The sequence below is a fragment of the Dasypus novemcinctus genome, unplaced genomic scaffold, assembly GCF_030445035.2.
Source record: "Dasypus novemcinctus isolate mDasNov1 unplaced genomic scaffold, mDasNov1.1.hap2 scaffold_157, whole genome shotgun sequence".
Lineage (NCBI taxonomy): Eukaryota > Metazoa > Chordata > Mammalia > Cingulata > Dasypodidae > Dasypus > Dasypus novemcinctus.
The window spans coordinates 370673-396842 of NW_026688157.1; the positions used below are offsets into that span (position 1 = coordinate 370673).

Genomic DNA, 26170 nt, shown 5'->3' on the forward strand with positions numbered 1-26170 from the left:
TATACTTTTGCCTCAGTCTCACCTGTTTTACACAAGATGACTAGTTTTCAACCAATAATTATGAGATGCATAAAGAAACCAGAAAAAAAACAGCTTACTGTCAAGAGATAAAGCAATCGGTAGAACCGGGCTTAGATATATCTAGACCCAGATGTTGAAACTATCAGATGGGATTTAAAATAACTATGATTAGTATGTTAAAAGCTCTAGTGGAATAGATGAACAACATGCATGACCAAAATGGGAGTTTGAGAAGAGAACTGGAAACTATTAGAAAGAATAAAGTGGAAATAGTAGAAATCAAAAACATGGTAAGTGGAGAAGATAAATGTCTTTGGCAGGCTCCTCAGTGGGATTGACTCAAATGAAGAAAAGATCAGTAATCCTGAAGATAGGGCAATACCAATTACCCAGACTGAAATGCAATGAGAAAAGAGTGGTTAAAAAAAAAACAACCCAAAAAACAGACTAGAACACCCAAAAGCTGCAGGGTAATATCAGAAATTTTGATATATTCTTCATTAGAATCTCAGAAGGAGAAGAGAGTATGTGAAGAAGAGGAGATATTTGAAGAGCCAATGGTGGATATTTTTCCAAAGGAACCATGGTACTAAGACACTCTGAGAACACAAAGCAGGATAAATATTAAACAAACAAAACCCATCCAGATCATATTCAGGAGGCTGAAAACCAAAGAGAAAGAAAATCTTGAAGACCTCCAGTGAAAAAAAGATACATACAGAGGAATAAAGGCAAGGATTATAGGAAAATTCTCTTCAGAAATTATGTAATCCAGAAGACAAGAAGTGTGTGTAAACCAGAAGACAGTGAATGACATCTTTAAATGTTGAAAGAAAGCACCTATCTTTCCAGAGTTCTATATCCAATGAAAATTTCTTCCATAAATGAAGAAGAAATAAAAGACTTCAGGAAAACAGTAATTGAGTGAATTCCTCATCAGCAGGTGTACCCTACAAAAACTATTAAGGGAAGTTCTTAAGGCATAAGGAATTTGGTGCAAGTCAGAAATTTGGATCTACACAAAGAAATAAAAAATGCTAGAAATGACAAATGAAAGTAGGTATAAAGTTCATTTTTTCTTATTTTTAATATTTCTAAAAGATAACAGTTTGAAGTAAATATGTGAGCAATGTATTGTATGTGTATAGTATACGTAAAAGTGAAATACATGACTACAGTAGCACAAAGGATAGAAGGGAGAGATTGAGAGAACACAGTTTAAGATCTCTATGCTACATGTGAAATGCTATTGCATTATTTGTAAATAGAGTGCCATTAGTTAAAGATACATATTGTAAATTCTGAGCACCTATTACTTTTTTTTTAAGATTTTATTTCTTCTTGTTATTTATTTATCCCCCCTCCCCTGTCCGCTTGCCGCTTGCTTGCTGTCTGCTCTCTCTGTCCATCCACTGTACGCTCTTCTGTGTCTGCTTGTCTCCCTTTGTTGAGCGATCCAGCTGTGCCAGCTATCCGCGGGTGCGGGCCACCCTTGCCTACACAAGGAGGCCCTGAGAAGCGAACCCAGGGCCTCCCACATGATAGATGGGAACCCAACCAGTTGAGCCATGTCTGCTTCCCACCCATTACTTTTTAAAAAGAGGTATAAGGCAGGAAAAGGAAAAAAAAGAGAAAGAAGAAGGTATAAATAGAAAACAGGTTGCAGTATGGTAGATTCTAATCCACCCACATCAATAAATATATTAAATATAAATGATCTAAAATGCCAGTTAAAAGCCAGATTGTCATATTTGATTAAAAAGAAAAGATCCAACTCTGTTTACAAGAAACCCAATTTAAATATAAAGACATATGATAAAAGCAAAAAGATGAAAAAAAATGTATGCATACAAACATTAATCAAATGAATTATGAGAGGTAGACAACCAGCAAGATGGCAGTGGAGTAAGACACTCCCAGAGTCAGCTCTTGCTACAGGGCAGTTAGCAAACACCCAGAACTATGTGGAGCTAGCTGAAGCATTAGTTTGGGGGTTCCAGGAGACCAGAAGAGCATCCCGTAACATCCTTGAAGGAGTGGAAGGAGGAGGCTGTGCATCTGCAGAGAAGTCTCATAAGTAGAGTGCTCCATGCCCCAGAGGCTGGTGCCCATCCTCTACTGGAGGCACGAGCCGTCCTGGGAGCTGTCCGTGGCTGGAATTGAAGCTCCACTTCCCAGAAACAGGGGAGGAAGAGATGGTTGGGTACCAACTTCAGCTGCGAATGAGTAAATTCAGTGGGCTAAAGTATATTCCTGGGAACAGCTAAAGTCTGAGCCTGTCCAAGCCAGAAAGAGGTCAGTAGCTGCCATCTTAACTCCACAAGGGGAAGCGGGGCGAACTGAAAATCACAGTCCTGGTAGGAAACAAAGGCTTCTTTCCATCTAGATCAAATTGCACCTCTAGCCTAGGCCCCAGCCCCACCTCCAGCAGGGAGGAAGCTGCTGGGACTTGCACCAGCCTCTTTGGGAGATTACTGGCCTAGTTGCGGAGGCTGGTGATGATCCTACTCTGGTGGCACAAGCTGTCCAGGAGCTGTTCTGTGGCTGGAATTGGAAGCTCCATTTCCTAAAAACGGGAGGAGATGGTTGGCTGCCAATTTCAGCTACTGATTGGTAGACTCGGCTGGCTAAGATATAACCCTGGGAATAGCTGGGTGTGAATCTGCCCAAGTCGGAAAGAGGCTGGCGGCTGCCATTTTGACTCCGCTCCCAGCCTGAGGGGAAGCCAGGCGGACTGAAAATCATAGTGATAGTAGGACCTGCCTACAACCCTAGAGTAGGCTTTAGTCCCACCTCTGGCAAGGAGGAGGGTGGCTTAGCCCTACACCACCATATCCAGGAAGCTGCAGGTACATTTGGCTGGCACAAACTGAATAATCAGAAGTCTACTGGGGCAACTGTGATCATCTTGGACCTGCACTGCATATGTTGCTGCCCACATCTCCAGCTCCATCCCCACCCCAGGCAGGGGAGAAAGGGGCATGAAGCTTCATCAGTTTCTGCGGGCTACTACAGTCTAGACCTGCGAAACTAGAATTATTCTACACAGCTATGACTCTGTCCCTACCTCTGGCAAAAGAGAAAGTTGAGAGAAGCTTCATCAGTCTCTGGGACGATGAGGGCTGCTTGAGCCTCCACAGCTTATAGCACCAATCACATCCTTGGCTCTTACTGCACAACCAGCAAGGGATAAAGGGCAGGAAGCCCTAAACTAAAGAGAAAAGCTGCACCCAGAATAAATACTCTAGTAAGCCAGATGCCAAGACACTAACCAAAAATTACAATCCACACCAAGAAACAGGAAGCTATGGCCAGTTAAAGGAACAAGACAAGCCTCCAGCTGACATAAAGGAGCTGACATAAAGGAGATTGAGACAACTAATCATAGATGTTCAAAAAAATCTCCCTAATAAATTCGATGAGACAGCTCAAGAGATTAAGGATATTAAGAAGACACTGGAGGGAAGCGGATGTGGCTCAACTGATAGAGCATCTGCCTACCATATAGGAGGTCCAGGGTTCAAATCCAGGGCCTCCTGGCCTCTGTGTTATACTGGCCTGTGCACAGTGTTGCTGTGCACAAGGAGTGCCATGCCATGCCACATGGGGGACTCCCATGCGCAAGGAGTGTGCCCTGCAAGGAGAGCCACCCCACGCAAAAAAAGCACAGCCTGCCCACGAATGGTGCTGCACACACAAAGAGCTGACATAGCAAGATGACGCAACAAAAAGAGACATAGATTCCCAGTGCCACTGAGCATGCACACAGACACAGAAGAATGCACAGTAAATGGACACAAGAGAGCAGACAATGGGGGGAGAAGAAATAAATAAGATAAATCTTTAAAAAAAATAAGACACTGAATGAGTACAAAGAAGAATTTGAAAGCATACATAGAAAAATAGGAGATCTTATGGGAATGAAAGGTATAATAAATGAAATTTAAAAAAACATTGGAATCATATAATAGCAGATTTGAGGAGGCAAGAGAAAGAGCTTGAAGAAACAGCCTCTGAAAGTGAGCATACAGAAGAACAGATGAAGAAAAGAATGGAAAAAATTGAACAAGGTCTCACGGAACTAGACGACAGCCAGAGATGTGCAAACATACATGTCATGGGTGTCCCAGAAGGAGAAAAGAAGGGAAAAGGGGCAGAAGGAATATTTGAAGAAATAATAGTAGAAAATTTCCCAACCCTACTAAAGGACATAGATATCCATGTCCAAGAAGCACAATGTACTCCCATACAAAAAAGTGCAGAGAGACCAACTCCAAGACACATACTAATCAGAATGTCAAATGCCAAAGACAAAGAGAGAATTCTGAGAACAGCAAGAGAAAAGCAATGCATAACATATAAGAGATACCCTATAAGATTAAGTGTGGTTTCTTACCGGAAACCATGGAGGCAATAAGACAGTGGTCTGATATATTTAAGATAATACACGAGAAAAACTTACAGGCAAGAATCTTATATCCAGCAAGACTGTCTTTCAGAAATGAGGGTAGGATTAGAATATTCACAGATAAACAGAAAATGAGATAATTTCTAAGCAAGAGACCAAATTTTCAGGAAATACTAAAGGATGTGCTAGAGCCTGAAAAGAGAAGACAGGAGAGAGGGGCCTGGAAAAGAGTCTAGAAATGAAGATTATATCAATAGAAGTAACTAAAAGTGTCAAAAGAGTGGTGAAAATAAAATATGACAGATAAAAGTCAAGTAGTCAGGAATAAACTAACCAACGATGTAAAGCACTTGTATTCAGAAAACTGCAATTCAATGTTAAAAGAAATTTAAAAAACCTAAATGACTGGAAGAACATTCCATGCTCATGGATTGGAAGACTAAATATCATTAAGATGTCAATTTTAATCAAATTGACATACAGATTCAATGCAATCCCAATAAAAATTCCAACAGCATTAAAAAAAATTGAAAGCACGATTATCAAATGTATTTGAAAGGTTAAGGGGTGCTGAATAAAAAGGAAAAGTGAACCCTCATCTCCAGACTTTAAATCATATTACTTAGCTTTAGTGGTAAAAACAACATGGTACTTGCATAAAGACAAACACATTGACCAATGGAACCAAATTGATGGTTCAGAAACCGACCCTCACATGTATGGTCAAGCAATTTTTGACTAGCTTGTCAAACCCACACAGCTTGGGCAGAACAGTCCGTTCAGCAATATGGTGCTGAAAGAACTGGATATCCATAGCCGAAGGAAGGAAAGAGGACCCCTATCTCACACCTTATTCAAAAATTAACTCAAAAGGGATCAAATACCTAAAAATAAAAGCAAGAACCATAGAACTCCTAGAAGAAATTGTAGGTAAATACCTTCAAGACCTGAATAGTAGGTGATGGATTCTTAAAGGAGGTAAGAGAAGGACTGAGATGGACTACTGATGTTTAATGTATGTAGAAGTTTTAATTAGCATTACTGTAAAAGTGTGGAAATGTATAGAATGGATAGTAACAAATAGTGAGTAACAGCTAGTTTCTAAATGGGGATGGGCTGAAAATGGTAGTCTAGGTTTGTAAATGCCAAATGACAGAATGCTAGAGAATAATCTAGGAACTGAATAGCACAGTAAACCAAGAGGTGGATGAGAATTGTGGTTGATGGTACAGATGCAAGAGTGTCTTTTGTGAACTAGAGCAAATGTACATCACTACTGGAGGGTGTTGGGAATGCATGGGAAAAATACAACTGGAGTGATCTGTGGACTGTGGTTAGCAGTAATAATATAATATTCTTGCATCTATGCAAAAGATGTACTATGTTGATAATGAGGCAGTATGGAAGTTGTGAGCCAAATGTACACTATGGACGTGATAACAATTAGATGATATTATCTTACCTGTAACAAGTGTTCCACCAGTGTGGTGTGTTGGTGGGGGGGGAGTTGTTTGGGAATTCTGCACATGCACATAATTGTTTCTATAAGTTTACAACTTCTGTCATAAAAAATACATATTTAAAAAACAATAATAGCGTGGGTTGGGGGGGAAACACCAAATGTAAGATAAGGACTATAGTTAGTAGTAAGATTTTGACAATACTTTTTCATAATTTGTAACAAACATCTCACGACAATGCAAGATGTTGGTGGAGGGTTGATGTGTGGGACCCCTGTATGATGTTATGCTTGTTTGCTTTGTGAGTTCACAACTTTTACTATACACTTAATTGTTTATGTATGTTCATATATAAATGATACAAAGATAATAATAATAGGGAGGGTTGGGGAAAAAATACTTCGGTTAGTAGTAATATTTTGACAACGCTCTTTAGTCATTAGTTAAAAAGGTTTAACAACAATGTAAGGTGTTGGTGGTAGAGTGAGTTATGAGAGTCCTGTATGATGTTATATATGTTTGTTCTGTAAGTTCACAACTACTACTATACACTTCTTGTTTATGTATGTTTGTGTGTGGGTGATATATTTCAAGAAAAAAAAAACTGACAAAAAGTAGGCTTCAGAGCAAGGACTCTTACCAAGGACAGAGAAGGGCATTATATAATTATAAAAAGGTCATTTTACCAAGAATACATAATGATCCTAAATGTGTAGGCATCTGTGGCAGTTTGAGATTATTTATGAATCCCCCAAAGAGATTATGTAAACTGATCTATTCCTCTGGTGTGATGCCCTTTGATAGTACTAAATTAAGAGGTTTTAGGTTTTCTTGATAAAATCAATTTAGGGCTTCTGATTCAACCACATCAGTAGCGTGTGACTCAGGTTGTGTCCCTGCCCCCTTGGTGGGTGGATGTAAACGTACACTCTTTAAGTAGACACATGGAAGAGGAAAGACTTTGTCATTTTTAATCTGGGAACCACAGGAGAGTCGAGCCATTCGCCTAATAGTTTGCAGCTGCAGAAACTCTGTTTTCTGCAGCTGCAAACTATGAAGGCCCAGAAAGAAATGAGCCCTTGCCAGAGACTGATAGAGGAAGCCCTGAGAGACCAGGCAGATACCAGGGACCATCTTGCTTTAACATGTGGCAGCTAACTTTGGTGAGAAAACAACCTTGAGTTGGACTCTTTAGGGCCATATAACAGTAAGCTTCTACCCCAAAGAAATATCCTTTATAAAAGCCAACAGATTTCTGGTACTTTATATCAGCACCCCTTTCACAGACCAATACAGCATCTAGCAACCACTTCAAAATACTTGAAGCAAAAATTGGTAGAACTGAGAAGAAAAATATACAAATCGGCAATTATAGTAGAGTTCAGCTCTCCTTTCTCAGTATTCACTAAACAAGTACACATAAAATCAGCAAAGATACAGAAGACCTGAATAACACTATCAACTATCTTAGCCTAAGTGACATTTATGGAACACTCCACTTAACAAAAGCAAATATAAATACATAAATATATAAAGAATATGCATTCTTTTCAAATGCATATGGATTATTCACCAAGATATACCATGTTTTGGAACATAAAACAAACCTTAACAAATTTAAAAGAAATGAAATCATACAAATTATGTTCTCAAGTTGTAATAGCATAATTTAATTAGAAATCAGTAATAGAAAGATGTCTGGAAAACCCCACAAATATTTAAGCAACACACTTTTTTTTTTTTTTTTTTAATTTATTCCCCACCCTCCCCCACCAGTTGTCTGCTCTCTGTGTCCATTTGCTGTGTGTTCTTCTGTGACCACTTCTATCCTTATCAGCGGCACTGGGAATCTGTTTCTTTTTGTTGTGTCATCTTCTTGTGTCAGCTCTCCGTGTGTGTGGCGCCATTCTTGGGCAGACTGCACTTTCTTTCGCACTGGGCGGCTCTCCTTATGGGGTGCACTCCTTGCATGTGGGGCTCCCCTACGCGGGGGACACCCCTGCATGGCAGGGCACTCCTTGCGCGCATCAGCACTGCACATGGGCCAGCTCTGCACAGGTCAAGGAGGCCTGGGGTTTGAACCGTGGACCTCCAATGTGGTAGGCAGATGCCCTATCCATTGGGCCAAGTCTGCTTCCCTACACACTTTTAATTAACCCATGTGTCAAAGAGAATTTAGAAAATATTTTCAATTGAATGAAAATGGGTCACAACATCAAAATACAGTGCCTACCGCACAGCACTGCCACGTACAAGGAGTGCTATGCCACGGAGGGGTGTCCCCTGCGTAGGGGAGCCCCATGCGCAAAGAGTGCGCCCTGCATTAAGCTACCCCACACAATAAAAGCACAGCCCACTCAGGAGTGGCGCCGCACACACAAAGAACTGACGCAGCAAGATGATACAACCAAAAGAGACACAGATTCCCAGTGCTGCCAAGAATGCAAGGCGACACAGAAGAACACACAGTGAATGGACTCAGAGAGCAGACAATGAGAGGGGGAGGAGAGAGAAATAAATAAAATAAAAATCGTAAAAAAAAAAATACAGTGCCTAGAAGGAAATATGTAGTAATAAATAGTTACATTAAAAAATGAGATCAAATGAATAATCTAAATTTCCACCTTAGGAAACTAGAAAAAGAAAGAGCAAATTAAACTCAAGTATAAGGAAGTAAATAAAAAGATAAAAGCAAAAATCAATTAAATTGAGAGCAAACTGATTAGAATGTTTACGTGGAAAGGCAGAAAACCCAGAATAGCTACCACAATACTGAAGAAGAATGAGGAAGACACTGTCCAATTGCAAGGCTTAGGATAAAGCTGTAGTACTCAAGATAGTGAAAGAATGGTGAAAGAACCGACCAGTAGATCAGTGGAACAGGGTAGTGAGCCCAGAAATAGACCCCCACACAATTATTACCAAGTTGAGGGGCTAGCCCCCAACTTGTTTTAAGATGAGTGAAACCTTTGTTTGCTAAACCTTATGAGAAGGAAAATTACAAATGTGTCATTCATGAAGATAGATGCAAAATTAACCCCTTTACAAAATAATAAGTGGAATGTAGCTGTATTTAAAAAGAATAATACATGAGTAATAAGTTGATTATTCTAGGAATGCAAGGTAGTTTACTATAAAGTCAACTAGTATAATTCCCCATAGTAACAGAATAACAGAGGGAAAAAAATTCACATGGTCATCTCAATACTTAACAGAAAACTTATTGATAGGATTCATTACCCTCTCATGATAAAAAATCTGGCTGTAGATGAGAATTTCCTTAATTGAATAAAGGATATCTATGAAAAAATCATCTTGCTGCATCAGTCTCCATGTTCTAGACAATACATTAAACAAAGAAAAGCTGATAACGTGAAAGAAAGAAAAAAAAGGGCGTTTTTTGCAGATAATGAAAGAACTTGCAGATATATTATTAGAATTAATGAGCAGTTTTAGTACGCTTACTGGAAACAGTCAGTATAAAGTTATTTTTCTGTATATCAGCAACAACAAAAAAAGGAAATTGAAAGATACTTTTTATAATAACATCAAAAAAGTAAATGCCAGGAAACGGACTTGGCCCAGTGGTTAGGGCATCCGTCTACCACATGGGAGGTCCCCAGATCAAACCCCGGGCCTCCTTGACCCGTGTAGAGCTGGCCCATGTGCCATGCTGATGCGCGCAAGGAGTGCCCTGCCACACAGGGGTGTCCCCCGCGTAGGGGAGCCCCACGCGCAACGAGTACGCCCGTAAGGAGAGCCGCCCAGCGCGAAAGAAAGTGCAGCCTGCCCAGGAATGGCGCCGCCCACACTTCCATGCCGCTGATGACAACAGAAGCGGACAAAGAAACAAGATGCAGCAAACAGACACAGAGAACAGACAACCCGGGGGAGGGGGGGGGGTGGGATTAAATAAATAAATCTTTAAAAAAAAAAAAAAAAGTAAATGCCTGGGAATATATGCAACAAAAATTCCAAAGAAACAACTCCACCCCATTTTATTTTAAAGACCAAAATAAATGGAGCGCTCTATCTTGTTTCATGGATTGGAAGACTCATACATGGTAAGTTCTCGCAAATAGGTCTGTATATTTACTGCAGCCCAAATCAAATACCAGAATCTTTTTTTAGTAGAAATGACAAGCTGATTCTAAAACTTATATGAAAAAATATATAAAGGACTAAGGATAGTCAGACACACCTAATGAATAAGACAAAATGAGAAGACTTTCTGTACTGAATTTCACATTTAAGACAGTATAGGGAAGTGGATTTGGCTCAATTGATAAAGCATCCGCCTACCACATGGGAGGTCCAGGGTTCAAACCAAGGGCCTCCTGACCCGTGTGATGAGCTGGCCCGCACGTAGTGCTGATGCACACAAGGAGTGCCATGCCACGCAGGGGTGTCCCCTGTGTAGGGGAGCCCACGTGCAAGGAGTGCACCTCGTAAGGAGCGCTGCCCCATGCAAATAAAGCTCAGCCTGTCCAGGAGTGGCGCTGTGCACATGGAGAGCTGATGCAGCAAGATGACGCAATAAAAAGAGACATAGGGTCTGATGAGTCTCTACTCACAGACCCCCTGATCCCTTTCCCTTTCCCCTCCCCCTCCCCTCCCCCTCCCCTCCCCCTTCCCCTTCCCCTTCCCCTCCCCTTCCCCTCCCCCTCCCCTCCCCTTCCCCTCCCCTCCCCCTCCCCCTCCCCCTCCCCTTCCCCTCCCCCTCCCCCTCCCCTTCCCCTCCCCCTCCCCCTCCCCTTCCCCTCCCCCTCCCCTCCCCCTTCCCCTCCCCCTCTTTCTCTTTCTTTTATTCCTGATACCTTTTGGGTCCAAATCCCCAACAACTGGGGCCCGAAGAAGTCAGTGAGTCTTCCAAATTAGTATCAGGAACCGCAGAAAAGACCTCATTGAGGGTCATGTGTGACATCCAAAGCAGTGTGACTCGAGTCTTCTTTTAGGTGCATCCATACAGGATGTGGACAAGTTGCTAATAAAAGCTCACCTGAAATGTGGGTGATATGTTAATCCAAAACCTATCTGGTAATCAGGCAAAGACTTAACAAAGAAAATAGTTTTCTTTGATAAAAGCACCATTTGACTCCCCACCCTGTATGAAAAGAACTTCAAAATCTTGTTCGAGGGTCAGGTTTGAAACAGAAAGCTCCCAAGTCCAGCCGGCCATCAATAAACCAATTTTCCTTCTCAAAAAAAAAAAAAAAAAAAAGACACAGGTTCCCAGTGCTGTTGACAAGAATGCAAGTGGACAAAGAAGAACAAACAGCAAATGCACACAAAGAGCAGACAACCAGGGGGAGGGGGGGAAATAAGTAAAAAGATTCTTTCAAAAAAAAAAAAAGACAGTATAGTGCTGCTGTAAGGAAAGACAAATCAGAATCATGTTAAAAGGGATACTTGATTTATGATAAAGGTGGCTGTTTATAATGGTGGGGAAGGGTACTGAGTCAATTGTATATGCATATGGAAGTAGAGCCTGCCCCCAACCTAATATACCCAAAGATGAATTCCAGGTGGATATTAGTTCTAAGTATGAAAGACTTCTAGAAAATAATATAGGATAATGTATCTTTATAACCTCTAGGGATTTGGAAAAATTTGTTTAAAGATATAGGAAAAACTCGTTATTTTAAAGAAAAATTGATAAGCTGCATTAAAATTAAGAACTTCTTTATATCAAAACATGTCATCAGGGAAACGGACTTTGGCCCAGTGGTTAGGGCGTCCGTCTACCATATGGGAGGTCCGCGGTTCAAACCCCGGGCCTCCTTGACCCGTGTGGAGCTGGCCATGCGCAGTGCTGATGCGCGCAAGGAGTGCCCTGCCACGCAAGGGTGTCCCCCGCATGGGGGAGCCCCACGCGCAAGGAGTGCGCCCGTGAGGAAAGCCGCCCAGCGTGAAAAGAAAGAGCAGCCTGCCCAGGAATGGCGCCGCCCACACTTCCCGTGCCGCTGACGACAACAGAAGCGGACAAAGAAACAAGACGCAGCAAATAGACACCAAGAACAGACAACCAGGGGAGGGGGGGGAAATTAAATAAATAAATAAATCTTAAAAAAAAACCATGTCATCAAAAGAGTGATATTTGTAATGCATGTAACTGGACAAAGAACTGATAACTAAAATATAGACTCAGTAGAAAAATGGGCAAGAGATTTGAACAGGCCTTTCCCAAAAGAAGAAATCTAAATGACTAATAAATGTAAAGGTTCTCAACTTCATTACCAATCAGGCAAATGAAAATTAAAATCACCATGAGATACATGACACACATGCAAAATGATTAAAATTAGAAAGACTGAAAATACCAATGCTATTAGAATTTTGGAGCCAACAGGATTTCTTATATGCTATAGGAAAAGTGAATTGATATAACCACTTTGGAAGACAGTTTGGGTGTATCTGTTAGAGAAATTCATGTATATGGGCATCAGAAGACAAATACAAAAATGTTAATGAAAGCATTAACTGTAGCTTCCCAAAACTGCAGATTATTCAAAACACATAGAATTTAGAATGAACTACGGATATTCATATAAGTGAATACTACACAGCAAAGAAATGTTAACATGTGACAGCCTGAATAAACCTCTGAAGTGGTGTTTGCAAAAGAAGAATTTCGATACTGTCTAATTCCACTAACTTAAAGTCAAAACACAGGCAATGTTAACCAGAGAATTAAAATTCAAGATTGTGATTAACCTTCCGGAAGACAGCAGGGTGGTAATGAAATGGGGGCAGAAGTTCTACACAGAATTTGAAACATTCTGTCTCTGGCTTTCTCCTTTTCAGGATGTCATTGTCACTTTTAAGTTATTGTGTTACTACATTGCTTTCAGTGGCCATACTTCCCATAGCCTCTTTCAGTGCATTACAGTTCTTCCTCTTTCTTTGTCTTTCATGATCTTGACACTTTTGAAGAGTACTTGTCATTATATTTTAGAATATTTCTACGATTTGGGGTTTTGTTTTTTTTCCATGATTAGATTGAGGGTAATGCATTTTTGTCAATAAATTTTTCTTTCCTTTGATCATTTGGTTAAGGTGGTGTTTGCCGGGTCTTCATGGTAAAGGTACTGTTTTCCCCTTTATAATTAATAAGAATCTCCAAGGAGGATCTTTGACATATGCAGATATTCTTTTTCTTATCATACTGATTTTAACATCCATCAAGGATTCTTGCCTGCAGCATTTATAACTGTAATATTTGCCTAATGGTGATTTTTCTATTTCCATCGTTTTTTTCTGTATTTATTAATTGGTATTCTACTGTAAGGAAGATTTGTCTCCTCTTCCCTTTTTAAAATTTATTCATTGTATTCATAGGTTTTTATTTAAATTTAAGGCTTTTAATCCATTACTATCATTATTTACTTTATTGCTCAAATTGTCCCAGATATGGCCTTTAGGCCATCCTTCAGCTTGGCTCCAGTGCCCTTTCAGCATGCCTCCATAATTTTTTGAGCATTTCCTTACTTTCTTGCATCACAAGATATTCCAGGCTCATATATCTGATCTCAGCATTGAGATCAATCATTTCTTCATGGAGCCTATAGCAGTTTGGCATTTTTTATGAATTCCAAAAATAGATACTAGATTATATTTGTGAACTGGTCTTTTCCTCTGGGCATATTAGATTATATTGGGTTCAGAGGGGACTGAACAGAAAACCATACTGCAGAGAAGGGAGGTTGGACTTTTGATATGGAGCCTGGGGAAGTAAAGATACAGAGAAGGAGGGCACAAGGGAGTTGTCAACTGGAGCCTGAGGAGTTAAGTACACAGAAGAGCAGAGCAGCTGAGCCTGGAGAGAATGGAGACCTGGGGAGAGAGATAGAGCCAGTCACCTGATAGTCTATAGCTGGCCTTGTGGAGAGCGCCAAAGCCTAGAGAGCCTCATAGTCTACAGCTGACCTTGTGGAGAAAACAGAGGGGCTGAACCTGGAGAGAAATGAGCCCTGGGAAGAGAGGAACCCAGGAAGCCTGAACCCTGAAAGACGTTGGCAGCCATCTTGCTCCAACACGTGGCAGTAGACTTTGGTGAGGAAAGTAACTTATGCTTTATGGCCTGGTCACTGTAAGCTTCTACCCCAAATAAATACCTTTTATGAAACCAACTGATTTCTGGTATTTTCCATGAGCACCCCTTTGGCTGACTGATACATCACCCGTGTTCTTTTAAAGTACAGTGGCATTTAGAAACCAAGATTTGAATGCTAAATTTGTTCATTGCTACTGGATATCATCACTTCTAGGCCCTCTCAGTTCACAGTCCTAGAAAATATATGTATATTAACACACAATACATATACATCCATACTTTTTTCTAAACCTGTCATCCATCCATCTATCTCTCATCATGAGCTCATGCTGGTATCTCTGGTCTTAGACCAACATTACAGGTTCATTCTAGTTTCCCCCTTTCCTTCTGTGTAACTTCTTTTTCCAACAGTGAGAAACTTTGATCTCATTATCCACAATATATTTAATTATTTATATTTAATCTGTTTCAAGACTGTAAAATGTTGAACATTTAGTGATTTATATGCTTAATAGAAAATACTTTCTAGAATCATAGTAGACTGCTTTGGTGAAAATATTGAGTTCTATTAAATCTTTTCTTCAGTGCCGTATGGAACAGTGTTGCTATTCCTGTTTTGTTTGGATCAACTCTGTGAGTTACAATGGAATTTCTTGGGTTATTCTTGAGAAGATGCTATTGTATTAGTGCTTTAGAATTGAAGCCATAAAAAATGCTTTTAAAGGGTAAAGTTTCTGTTTTGAGTAATGAAAAAGTTTTAGTCATGGACGGTGGTATGGTAACACAACATTGTAAATGTAATTAATGCAACTGAATTGTACAGTTTAAAATGGTTAAAATGGCAATGTTTATTTTATATGTATGTTACCACAATACAAAAATAAATTATTAAAAAATGTTGGCCAAAGAAATATTTATTTGAGATATTTGCTTGGTAGTTAATAATATTTCCCTATTCAGGTGGACACACGTCTGCAGAATGGATTTGCTCCTGGGATGAAACTGGAGGTGGCTGTGAAAACAGATCCTGAAACCTACTGGGTTGCCACCATCATTACCACTTGTGAGCAGTTGCTTCTTCTCCGCTATGATGGCTATGGGGAGGACCGGAAAGCAGACTTCTGGTGTGACATTAGGAAGACTCAACTCTACCCCATTGGGTGGTGTGAGCAGAATAAGAAAATCCTTGAACCCCCAGAAGGTAATAAAATACTTCCTTTCAAGATATGATGGCAATATTGCCATAGGAAAATTTTGACTGTCCAAAATTTTGAGGTTTCAGTCTCCCTAGTACATAGGTTTATCCAATTTTATGTTAACATTTTGAATGAAAATATTTATAAAAAATCATGCATATTTTCCTGTCTTTTAAAATTATTTTCTGAGCTCTGTCAAGCCTCAGGTTTATCATAGAGAACGTAAATTGCTTATTATTATATAAGATGGTAAGGCTATCTAAGTTTGAGGCTTCAGGAGCTGAGGGTTGTCTTTAAGTAGACTGGGCCATATTGCTGTGCTGTTGGTTCTGAATCTGTTTTTATTGTCATCCCTCCTTTTATCCTCAGGCAGTCTGGACCCTATGAACTCTTGAAAATAAACCAACCAAAGCTCCCTTCCAAGAAGGAGCTCTTTTGGTATTAGAATCAAAATTAAACAGGACAGAAACAATAAGGGCAAAAGAAAGGGTCAGATAAAGGTGGGGGACGGTAAGAGAGACAGCAGATTTAAGAAACTACCAGACCATATATGGTTTTCTTTCTTTTTTTTTTTAGGTTTATTTATTTCTCTCCCGTTCCCCTCCCCCACTTGGGTTGTTTGTTCTCTGTGTCTATTTGCTGCGTTGTCTTCTTTGTCCGCTTCTGTTGTTGTCAGTGGCAAGGGAATCTGTGATTCTTTTTGTTGCGTCATCTTGTGTCAGCTCTCCGTGTGTGCGGCACCATTTCTGGGCAGGCTGCACTTTCTTTCATGCTGGGCGGCTCTCTTTACAGGATGTACTCCTTGCGCGTGGGGCTCCCCTATGCGGGGGACACCCCTGAGTGGCAGGGCACTCCTTGCACGCATCAGCACTGTGCATGCGCCAGCTCCACATGGGTCAAGGAGGCCTGGGGTTTAAACCGCGGACCTCCCATGTGGTAGACGGACGCCCTAACCACTGGGCCAAATCCGCCGCCTGTGGTTTTCTTTTAACTTCTCATTTTGACATAATTTCAGATTGTCAGAAAAGTTGCAAGAATATTATTGAAAATTTCAGGAGGTTTTTTGCCAGGTTTCCCCAAATGTTAACATTTTACCATGTTTTTTTAATCCTTCTTTCTGTCTCTCCTTTTTTTCCTGAACAATTTGAGAGTCAGTTGCAGACATGATGCCCTTTTGCTCATAAATACTCAATGTATTTCCAAAAATGAGATCCGTAACCACACTACACTATAAGAAATAGGATTTTAACTTTGATATATCACTGTTATTTAATCTGCAGTTTTATTTCATTTTTCCACTTGTGCCAAAAATCTTAATAGAGTAAAAGAAAATCCCAAATTATGTGTTGCTGTCAGTTGTCATGTCTCACAAGTTTCCTTTAACTTGGTCAGTTCCTTAGACAATGTATGTACAATCAAGGAGTGATCGCCAAGATACATTGTTACATGGGAAAAAAAAGAAAAATGCACAAAATGGTGGAGGAAGAGAGTATATGAATAGTAGAGTGGGTGTCTGTGTAGTTTTTTTAAAAATGAAAGAATCATCCATTTTAGAAAGTTTTCTGAGGGGAAAGAAGGGAATAAAGAGGACATGGACTGAAGCTAGACTTTGAATGTGCCATGTTGTGTAGATTTGACTTTGGAGCTTTTTAGATATTTTTTGTAATTATAAAACGAAACTAATTTTTAAAAAGGCAATTACTAGAAAACAGGCAGAATCACACAGAGGAACCCATATATGGAGCTTATGGAATAACTACACAGAACTATTTCAATGACTTTAAAATCCAGTAATTTGAATGTAATCTCCACTAGGCATATATACCCTAAGGATAAAATAATATTGAAAAAAAAAAGACCAAAAAAACAAAACTTAAGCTGTTTTCAGTAATCATATTGTTGGTGACAGAGTTGATGTTATTTTGAACTTATTCTGTATTGTTGGATAAAGCAAATTGATGAAATTAGTGTAATTGAAAACTAGGACTTTAAGCATGGGGGAAAGGAAATCAAGCTTAGATAGATCATGTTATGTAAAAAAAGAATGCTATACTCCTGGATTTGTGTTAAAGTATTAATATGAGCTACTAATAAAATTTATCTTGGAGGAGGAGGAACAGAAAGAGAGGAATGTGAATGGGGGAGGAAGAAGAGGAGGAGAAATTTATTAGGTCTGAACAGTGAAAAACCCAAGAAACACTGGCTAACCTAGTAGCAGTGAGCACCCCAACAAACCGATTATGATCTCTAAATAGCTTTTTTCATTGAAAGGAATTAGGGATCCAAGTATTTGATTGCTGAATTGGGGCAGGAAATGTACAAGATGAGCCTGGAACATTCTGTCATACCAAAAAGCAAAAACAATATCAGTGACTACTGTGGTGGTTTGAAGTTTTATGTACCCCAGAAAAACATGTTCTTAAATTTAATTCACTCATGTGGGTGCAAACTTATTTTAAGTAGGACCTTTTGAGGAGATTGCTTCAGTAAAGATGTGGCCCATTTCAGTTAGGATGGGTCTTGGTCCTATTACTAGAGTCTTTTATAAGCATAATGAAGTTCAGACAAAGAGAGAAAGCCACAGGAAGCAAGAAGCTGAAAGTCTGTGGAACCCAGATTAGAAGGGAGAGGCCAGGAGAAGCTGCCACAGGCGTTGGTAAGTGACAGAGGAGCCCAGCGCAGCCCCAGGATACATCAGTCTGCTGGAAGAAAGTATCCCCTTGATGATGCCTTGGTTTGAACTTCTAGCCTCAAAATTGGGGGATAATAAATTCCCGTTGTTTAAGCCAACCCATTGCATGGTGTTTGTTTTAACAGTGAGGAATCTTGAAACAACTATTTGCTAGTCATGTCAAGAGGACTCAGGAGCCACCTGAAGAGACTACCTCTGTTGGAAATGCAAAAATTACAGCATTGGCTGCAATGGCATAAAATACATCATGTGTGTTTTAAGTCATGATTTTATAATGAAACTTTTTTTTTCCTTAGGAGGTACTGGGAATTGAACCTGGGACCTTGTACATGGGAAGCAGACGCTCAACCACTTGAGCTACATCTACTCCCCTATAATAAAACTTTTAAATAAAACCCTCATTGATCACCTTTAGAAAATGCTGGGGATCCAATTCATAATTTTAAATGCTGGTAAATACAGGGGAAAAAGAAAGATAAGCATATATCCTGGCTTCTTTTTGTGAACTATGTCTTGGGGTAATCAAATAATTGATGAAAAGAAGTTTTTCTTTATAGAAATATTCTGGTTAGTAAATGAAGAAATTTGGATTTTGTCATTTTCAACCCTTAATAAACTAATGAATCTATGCAGCAACCATTAAAAGCTGCTAAAATCACAAAAGGAGAGACAACCAGACCTCCTGTGACTCTTGATGGAAGGCTATAACTCCACTAATGGAATACACTTGACCCCCCCTCCCCCAAAAAAAAGAGTCAAACCTAAACTTGACTAAGCCTCTGGTTCTAAATACCAATCACAGAAAATAGAGAGGACAGTGGAATAACGGATCACTGTGGGGAGGCAACTAATAAAACCAGAGACTGGACATCTCTCTGTATAGGACAAAAGACTGAGTTTCTCAACAAATGTGCTACAAGAAAAAGAGAGGTGGGTGGCAGAAGTGGGGGAAGTGGTTGGAGAGAAAACCTACAAAGTAAAAGAACGCAAAGAGATATATCAACCATTTGCATTGTCTGGGTCATATTTGGATCCTGATTTGACCAGGCAAATTGAAAAAAAAAGAAAAAAGAAACAATTGTGGGGGTAATCTGAAGATGATAGACTATTTGATATTAAGGAATTATTTTTCATTTTTAAAATGTGTTATGATATTCAGTTATGGTAAAAAATGTTATTTTAAAAAATGACATTTACTGAAATTTATATGGATGAAATTTGAAGGAATTTGCTTCAAAATAATATGGGGGGAAGCGGATTTGGCTCAATGGATGGAGTGTTCGCCTACCACATGGGAGGTCCAAGGTTCAAACCCAGGGCCTCCTGACCCATTTGATGAGCTGGCCCACGCACAGTGCTGATGTGCACAAGGAGTTCCGTGCCACGTAGGGGAGCCCCACGCACAAGGAGCATGCCCCGTAAGGAGAGCTGCCCAGCGTGAAAAAACTGCAGCCTGCCCAGGAGTGGCACCACACACATGGAGAGCTGATGCAGCAAGATGATGCAACAAAAAGAGACACAGATTCCTGTTGCCGCTGACAAGAATCCAAGTGGACATAGAAGAACACACAGTGAATGGACACAGAGAGCAGACAATTGGGGTGGTGGGTGGGGTGGGCAGGGAAGGGGAGAGAAATAAAAAAAGAAAAAAGAAAATAATGTGGGATTGAGTGGGAATAGAGTATAAGAGGGTATACAGGGAAACGGACTTGGCCCAGTGGTTAGGGCGTCCGTCTACCACATGGGAGGTCCGCGGTTCAAACCCCGGGCCTCCTTGACCCGTGTGGAGCTGGCCCATGCGCAGTGTTGATGCGCGCAAGGAGTGCCGTGCCACGCAGGGGTGTCCCCCGCGTAAGGGAGCCCCACGCGCAAGGAGTGCGCCTGTAAGGAGAGCCACCCAGCGTGAAAGAAAGTGCAGCCTGCCCAGGAATAGCGCCGCCCACACTTCCCCTGCCACTGATGACAACAGAAGCGGACAAAGAAGACAACGCGGCAAATAGACACAGAGAACAGACAACCGGGGGATGGGGTGGGGATTAAATAAATAAATAAATCTTTTAAAAAAAAAAAAAAAGAGGGTATACACTCTGTACTGTAAAGTGTCTGATGGTAAATAGTTTAGGCTTTATGGGCCACATGGTCTCTGTCACACCCTCTCCACTCTGTCTTTGTAATGTGAAAGCAGATATAGATAATATATAAACAAGTAGGCAGGGTTGTATTCTAATAAAACTTTATTTCTAAAAACATACAGTGGGTTGAATTAGGCCACAGGCTATAGTTAACTAGCTTCTGGTCTAGATCAAACAGATGGACCATGAGGTGACAGTTGTTGAAGTTAAGGTACATGGAAATTCATTTACTATTTTCTCTACTTTTGTATATATTTGAGCTTTTTTATAATGAAGATAGACTTTTTGGATAAAGTTATAGTAACAGAGCTGCTTCTTGGTAAGTTTAATAAGGGTTATACACAAAACAGAGAAGTAGCTCTGTCTAGAATAGAAGAAGATTTTTGTTCTTTAACTTGTAAAAGAGAAGTAATCCATTGGACTCTTAAATCTTAAAATGACAAGTACACCTCTAAACCATTTCCATAGGATTAGGAAGCAGCTTAGTGGTGGACAGTGTAAGTAATCAGTCATTTATTCCCTCATCTAGGCATCAGAGGTAAAGTGTCTGATTGCGACGCATTTCTGCGGCAGACCCTGATGGGAGCATGTAGTCCTCCTGTTGCGCTGCTAGAGGGCGTGAGTATTACTATCTACAGAATCAGTAGGGAAATCCCATATAATCTTCAGTGATACTTCCTGTCCAAGGAGTCTCAAAATTGGTTCCTCATTTACCACACCTAAACAAATAAATGTCATTATTATGAGACAAAAGTATGGATATTGAGAAGTTTCTGCTTTATTAGGTAAATTAAACTTTCCTTCAGAGATTGAACACTGTTGGCTTACTCAGTGCCTTAAAAATTTCTGAATTAGTTGCTGACACGTACAAATCCAATTTTCTAGATTCTTTACACAGTTGGAAGCTGTGACCTTCTCGGGCTCTACCTCTAGAGCAGAGCAGGGGTTGCTCTTAGGTGAGTGGGCTCCCAGTGGGCCTGCTCCCTTGTATTCAGACAGGCATTTGTGATTTCCATACCAGGTGGCTTGGGACCCCTTTTCTTTTGTTCAGAAGAGACTGGACCTATTTATATTCTTGCCTCCTATCTGCTTTCAGCAGTCCTTTTAAAATAATTTGTTAGTGAATATAGATTTCTTGTTTTCATGAAATGAATTTATTGGTTATGACATTTCTAAGTTACATCTTGCCACTTTCTGTCATACCAGTAACTTACTTTGTGGCATATGTGAGATGCTGGGTCTTCTTTTCCATGTTTATAAATGCATTCTCTTTTTTGTTTGTTTATTTAATTACAGAGACTGCCATACAAATTCCCTTTTAAAAAACATCTTTATTATAATTCACCCATTTAAAGTATGTACAATTAAGTGCCTTTTTAGTATAGTCACAGGGTTTTGTAACCATTACCTCAATTTAATTTTAGAAAGTTTTTGTCTCCCCTAAAAGAAACCCCATACCCAACTGCAGTCAATCCCCATTCCTCCCTAGCTGCTCCAACCTAGATCTAAGCAACCCTAATCTACTTTCTGTGTCTATAAATTTGCTTTTTAACATTTCATATAAATAGAATCATACAATATATGGACTTTTGTGACTGGCTTCTTTTCACTTAGTATAAAGGCTGATCCATATTGTGGAAGGTATCAGTACTTCAGTCATTTCTTCTGCCAAGTAATATTTCATTGTGTGGATATAACACATTATATTTACCAGATGTCAGTTGATGGACATTTGGGTTATTTTTATTTTTAGTAATGGTGAATAATGGTAATTTGAACATTTATGTATAGGTTTTTATGTGGACATGTGTTTTCATTTCTTTTGAGTATATCCTTAGGAGTGGAATTACTAGGTTTTATGGTAACTCTATGTTTAACAATTTTGAGGAACTGCTGAACTGTTTTTCACAATGGCTGCACCATTTTACATTCCTATCCTTGCCAATACTTACTTACCTTTTTGCTTCTAGCCACCCTAATGGATGTGAAGTGGTATTTTATTGTGGTTTTGATTTGTATTTCCCTAGTGGCTAATGATGTTGAGCATCTTTTTACATGCTTTTATTGGCCATTTGTGTATCTTCTTTGGAGAAATGTCTATTCACATCTTTTGGCTATTTCTAATTGGATTATTGAGTTATAAGAGTTCTTTATATATTTCGTATACAAATCCAGAATCAGGTACATAATTTATAAATTTTTTTCCCTTTCTGAGGGTTGTTTTTTCACTTTCTTGACAGTATTGATTGGGGCACAAAAGTTTGTGATTTTGATATAGTACAATTTATCTATTTTTTTTCTTTTGTTGCTTGTGCTTTTGGTGTCATATCTAAAAAGGCTTAATTTAACCCAAGGTCATAGAGATTTCTCCTATGTTTTCTTCTAAGAGTTTTATAATTTTAGCTCTTTAAATTCTGTGATCCATGCACATTCCATTTTTAAAACTTGAATGGAGAATACTCTATTTTAAGGTGTTCTTTATATTTCATACTTTGGCTCATTTCATTATACTTAGCCAGTGCCTTTCATATCCTAAGAACTCAGTAAAATATGAATGAATTAATAATGAAACCTTGAACAAATAATTGATGAAATATCCTGCTCTACCTTCCTTACTTTTGGCTCTGAATGTGTTCAACCATTTCTTCAAATACTCTTTTGCATTTTGTATCAGTCAGGGTTTTTCAGAAAACAGAACTAACTGGATATATGTATTTATTAAGAGATTTCTTACAACAGATTGGCTCATGTAATTTTAGGTCTAGCATTCTGAATTGTGTAGGCCAGCCAAAGGCTGGAAATTCTAGCAAGGGTGATATTGAATTCTTGAGTCAAATTCCTTAGGGTGGAAACTCAGGAAGCATGGAGGGTATAGTATAGTCTTGAGGCAGAATTCCTTCTTCTCTGAAAGTCTCAGTTCTTGGGGTTCCAAGAGGAAGACCTCCCACTGATTGGATAAGGCCTACCCACATTATTGAAGGTAATTGCTTATACTTAAAATCAACTCATTATAGATTCCAACCCCATCTACAAAATACTTCCATAGCAACAACTAGGGCAACGTTTGGCCAAGCAACCGGACACCACAACATAGCCATATGTGTGTGTGTGATGGTTAATTTTATGTATCAACTGTCACAGAGCAAGTCTCACTAGGAAGGAATGTAAGATTGAGGATTATGAGAAAAGGTTAAATGATGATTTTGGAACAAGTGCTCTTTTTCTATTCTTTATTGTAGCTTTTAATATATATATCTAAATATCTAAGTAGTGAGAGTTAAACTTTTCCTTCCCATAAGTGTAATCAAAAGCTCTTACTGTGTTCATTAGAAGAACATGAGTAAAAGAAAAGGAACAAGTGAAATGCCATTAGTTGGAGAGTAGAGAAACTATTGCTGGTCTCAATACTAAATATCATAAAACATTTTAAAAGAGCAAGGAAGATTTATGTACGTCATAATAGAAAGATATCTATGATATATTAAGTGAAAAATACTAATTGTAAAATAGTATTTATAAAGATATCATTTTGAAAAAATTAGAGAGACAGACCAACAGGCTGCAACAAATAGGCGAATGTTGACTTGTATGTAGAAAACCCAGTCTCAAAGAGTAGTATATGCCTGAGTGTTTATGTGGTTCTTTCTTGGAGGTAGGATTACAGGGAACTTTGACATCTGTCATGTTTGATGTTTTTCTTTAACCATGATCATCATATTTGCTTTTATGATAGACTAAATAATGATGATATTTTAAAAATTCCTGCTAGGTGAAACTAAATAATAGAGATATATTAAAATAGTTTTGTTGCAATATAGGTAGATTTTCTTTGGGATAAACATTCTCATATCACCTAGAAATAATACTGTAAGAGGCTTGTATGATATTAAGTAATTCAGTATCATTGGTTTTTGAAGAGGTAAGAATGTAAAGGTTAATTTGAGATCGTTTAGAACTTAACTTTTTTTTTTTTTAATTGTGTTAACTTCTCATAATCATTTCCCTTTCTTACCTACAGCTCCGCAATGGGAGGAATCCTTTAGATCTCATTGCTCCAGGGTCCAGACTAGAATGCCAAGCTTTCCGAGACTCTTTAAGCACTTGGATTGTTACTGTGGTAGAAAACATTGGCGGAAGGCTGAAGCTGCGGTATGAAGGACTTGAGAGCTCTGACAGTTTTGAACACTGGTTGTATTACTTGGATCCGTTTCTTCATCATGTTGGTTGGGCCACACAGCAGGGATATGAGCTTCAGCCCCCATTAGGTGAAGAGTAAAAATACATTATCTTATTGTTACATAATATTATTAATATCTGTGATCCTAGAAAATACATTATTCTACTTATGATGAAAGCTTTTGTTAGTTCACATAGTAGAATTATTGCAAAAAATGTATATGGAGTTGTTAAGTTCCTATTTTTTTTCTTGGTTTTCTTTTTCATAATTTATGACACATACTGATAAACCTCACAGACTTCTGTCCCTACCCATACTGACCCCTTGTAAAAAGTAAAGAAAAATTCTCTAGATAGTGTTCAGATAAACATAGTAGTAGGACAGGTGTTGGGTTCACAGCAAATTGTTGATTAAAAGAAATTCCAATAAAACTAAAGTGGGAGTTATTTTTAAAATAAACTTGCATTTATCATTCTCTACCCCAATTTGAATGTTGTATTCTATTATTTCATGTTCTAGTATTTACTGTAGATATTTTCACAAAATTTACTGTCCAGGCTCAGAACAGAGCTGACAGAGTACTGAGGTTAAGGTGTAAGTTCCTTGAGTGAAGGTGGGAATAAGTGGGTTTGAACCCTTTTCTTTTCCCAGTGGAAAGTGACTTTTTTTGTTTATGTGGATGCTCTCAGAACAGTTAACAAGTGTACAGATTTTCTTATCATCTAAAATATCCTGCCTTATTTTGCTACAGCTGTCCGGCATCTGAAAAATGAAGCTGAGTGGCAAGAGATCTTGGCCAAAGTGAAAGAGGAGGAGGAAGAGCCATTACCATCCTACTTATTTAAGGTAAAATCTAAAATATTTTTAGATAGGCATTGTCTCCTCACAGTAGAGGAAAGCAACTTGGGGAAGGTGAAAGAGTGAAAGAACCCTTGGAATCAGTGAGGGTTCTCTGACTTCTGTGGGAGGGAGAGAGCTTTTAAAGCTCAAGTGATGATCATCTTTTTTTTCTTCTTATAGTAGTATAGATTTTCTCCTGGAGTTCCCCTAGGGCATTTTCAGTCTTTTCTTTTCTACTCTTAATTATATAGCCTTGTTATAAAATTCAATTATGTTTTTCTCCAGATTGCCCCTGTGTTCTGAATGTAAAGTGTAAGAGTACTTTCACAGACTTTGTCTGTGGTGTGTTTTCCTGAATAGTTTTTCCCAGGGAAACAGATTATAGGATTAGATGATTTACCAGAAGCTGGACATTCAATCATTTTAATTAGAGTAGTATTCTCCTATGTATAAGTATAAAATTGACATGAAAATACTACTTTTTTATTCTGTCTTGATGTTTGCATTTCAGGACAAACAAGTGATTGGCACTCATACATTTTCTGTAAACATGAAATTGGAAGCTGTTGACCCCTGGTCTCCTTTTGGGATAGCTCCTGCTACAGTTGTTAAGGTAAAATGGGAACAACTGTCTTGGTAAGAATTCCTGTCAGGGTGACTGGTTTAGGAAATTAGGGAGTGTTTTGATTTTCAGTCCCTACTAGTTCAGCCCGTTGTTCCCAGTGGGCTTATGCTGTGAGGCTGACATTACTTCAGGGCACAGTTTGTGGCTGTATTGTCCAGTTCTCTGTATCCCCTTCCTTCTTTAGAGTTTGCAGCTTCAGCCAACTGAAGCAGGATAGGGATGGAGCACTAGAGGATTGAGGACACACTCTTTGGGGAGAGCCTAGCTGTAAATAACTAGAGGTTTAACTGGCAGGTAGGCCATGGCAACCAAAAATGACGGAGGCGGGCAGTGTCACCAGTGTTCATGCAGGCTTAGGGCTTAGGTGAGGTGAAGAGTTGTGTGAGAGAGCTAGGGCAGCAGGCAATTAGTGCCAGAATATCTGGTGGTAGGATGGCTTCTGCCATGTATTCTGGATTCAGACTTTAGTTTGTTTTGGAAGACTGACAAAAAGTAATTAGACCATCCAGTTAGAAATAGCCACAATAACTGGGCAGATTGTCAAGGGCCAGTATGCAGTGATTACT

At 39.2% G+C, this 26170-nt stretch overlaps 1 protein-coding gene across 3 annotated transcripts in view; it reads left to right on the forward strand.

Moving 5' to 3' along the window:
• Nucleotides 1–26170, forward strand: part of SFMBT1 (Scm like with four mbt domains 1) — a 191524-nt gene that overhangs the window by 125154 nt on the left and 40200 nt on the right. For all 3 annotated transcript variants that reach the window (XM_071213612.1, XM_071213613.1, XM_058292609.2), the window contains 5 exons: nt 14903–15143; nt 20492–20580; nt 23981–24227; nt 24891–24985; nt 25491–25592. In XM_071213612.1, coding sequence (XP_071069713.1) covers nt 14903–15143; nt 20492–20580; nt 23981–24227; nt 24891–24985; nt 25491–25592 — 774 coding nt within the window. The remainder of the gene's footprint in view (nt 1–14902; nt 15144–20491; nt 20581–23980; nt 24228–24890; nt 24986–25490; nt 25593–26170) is intronic.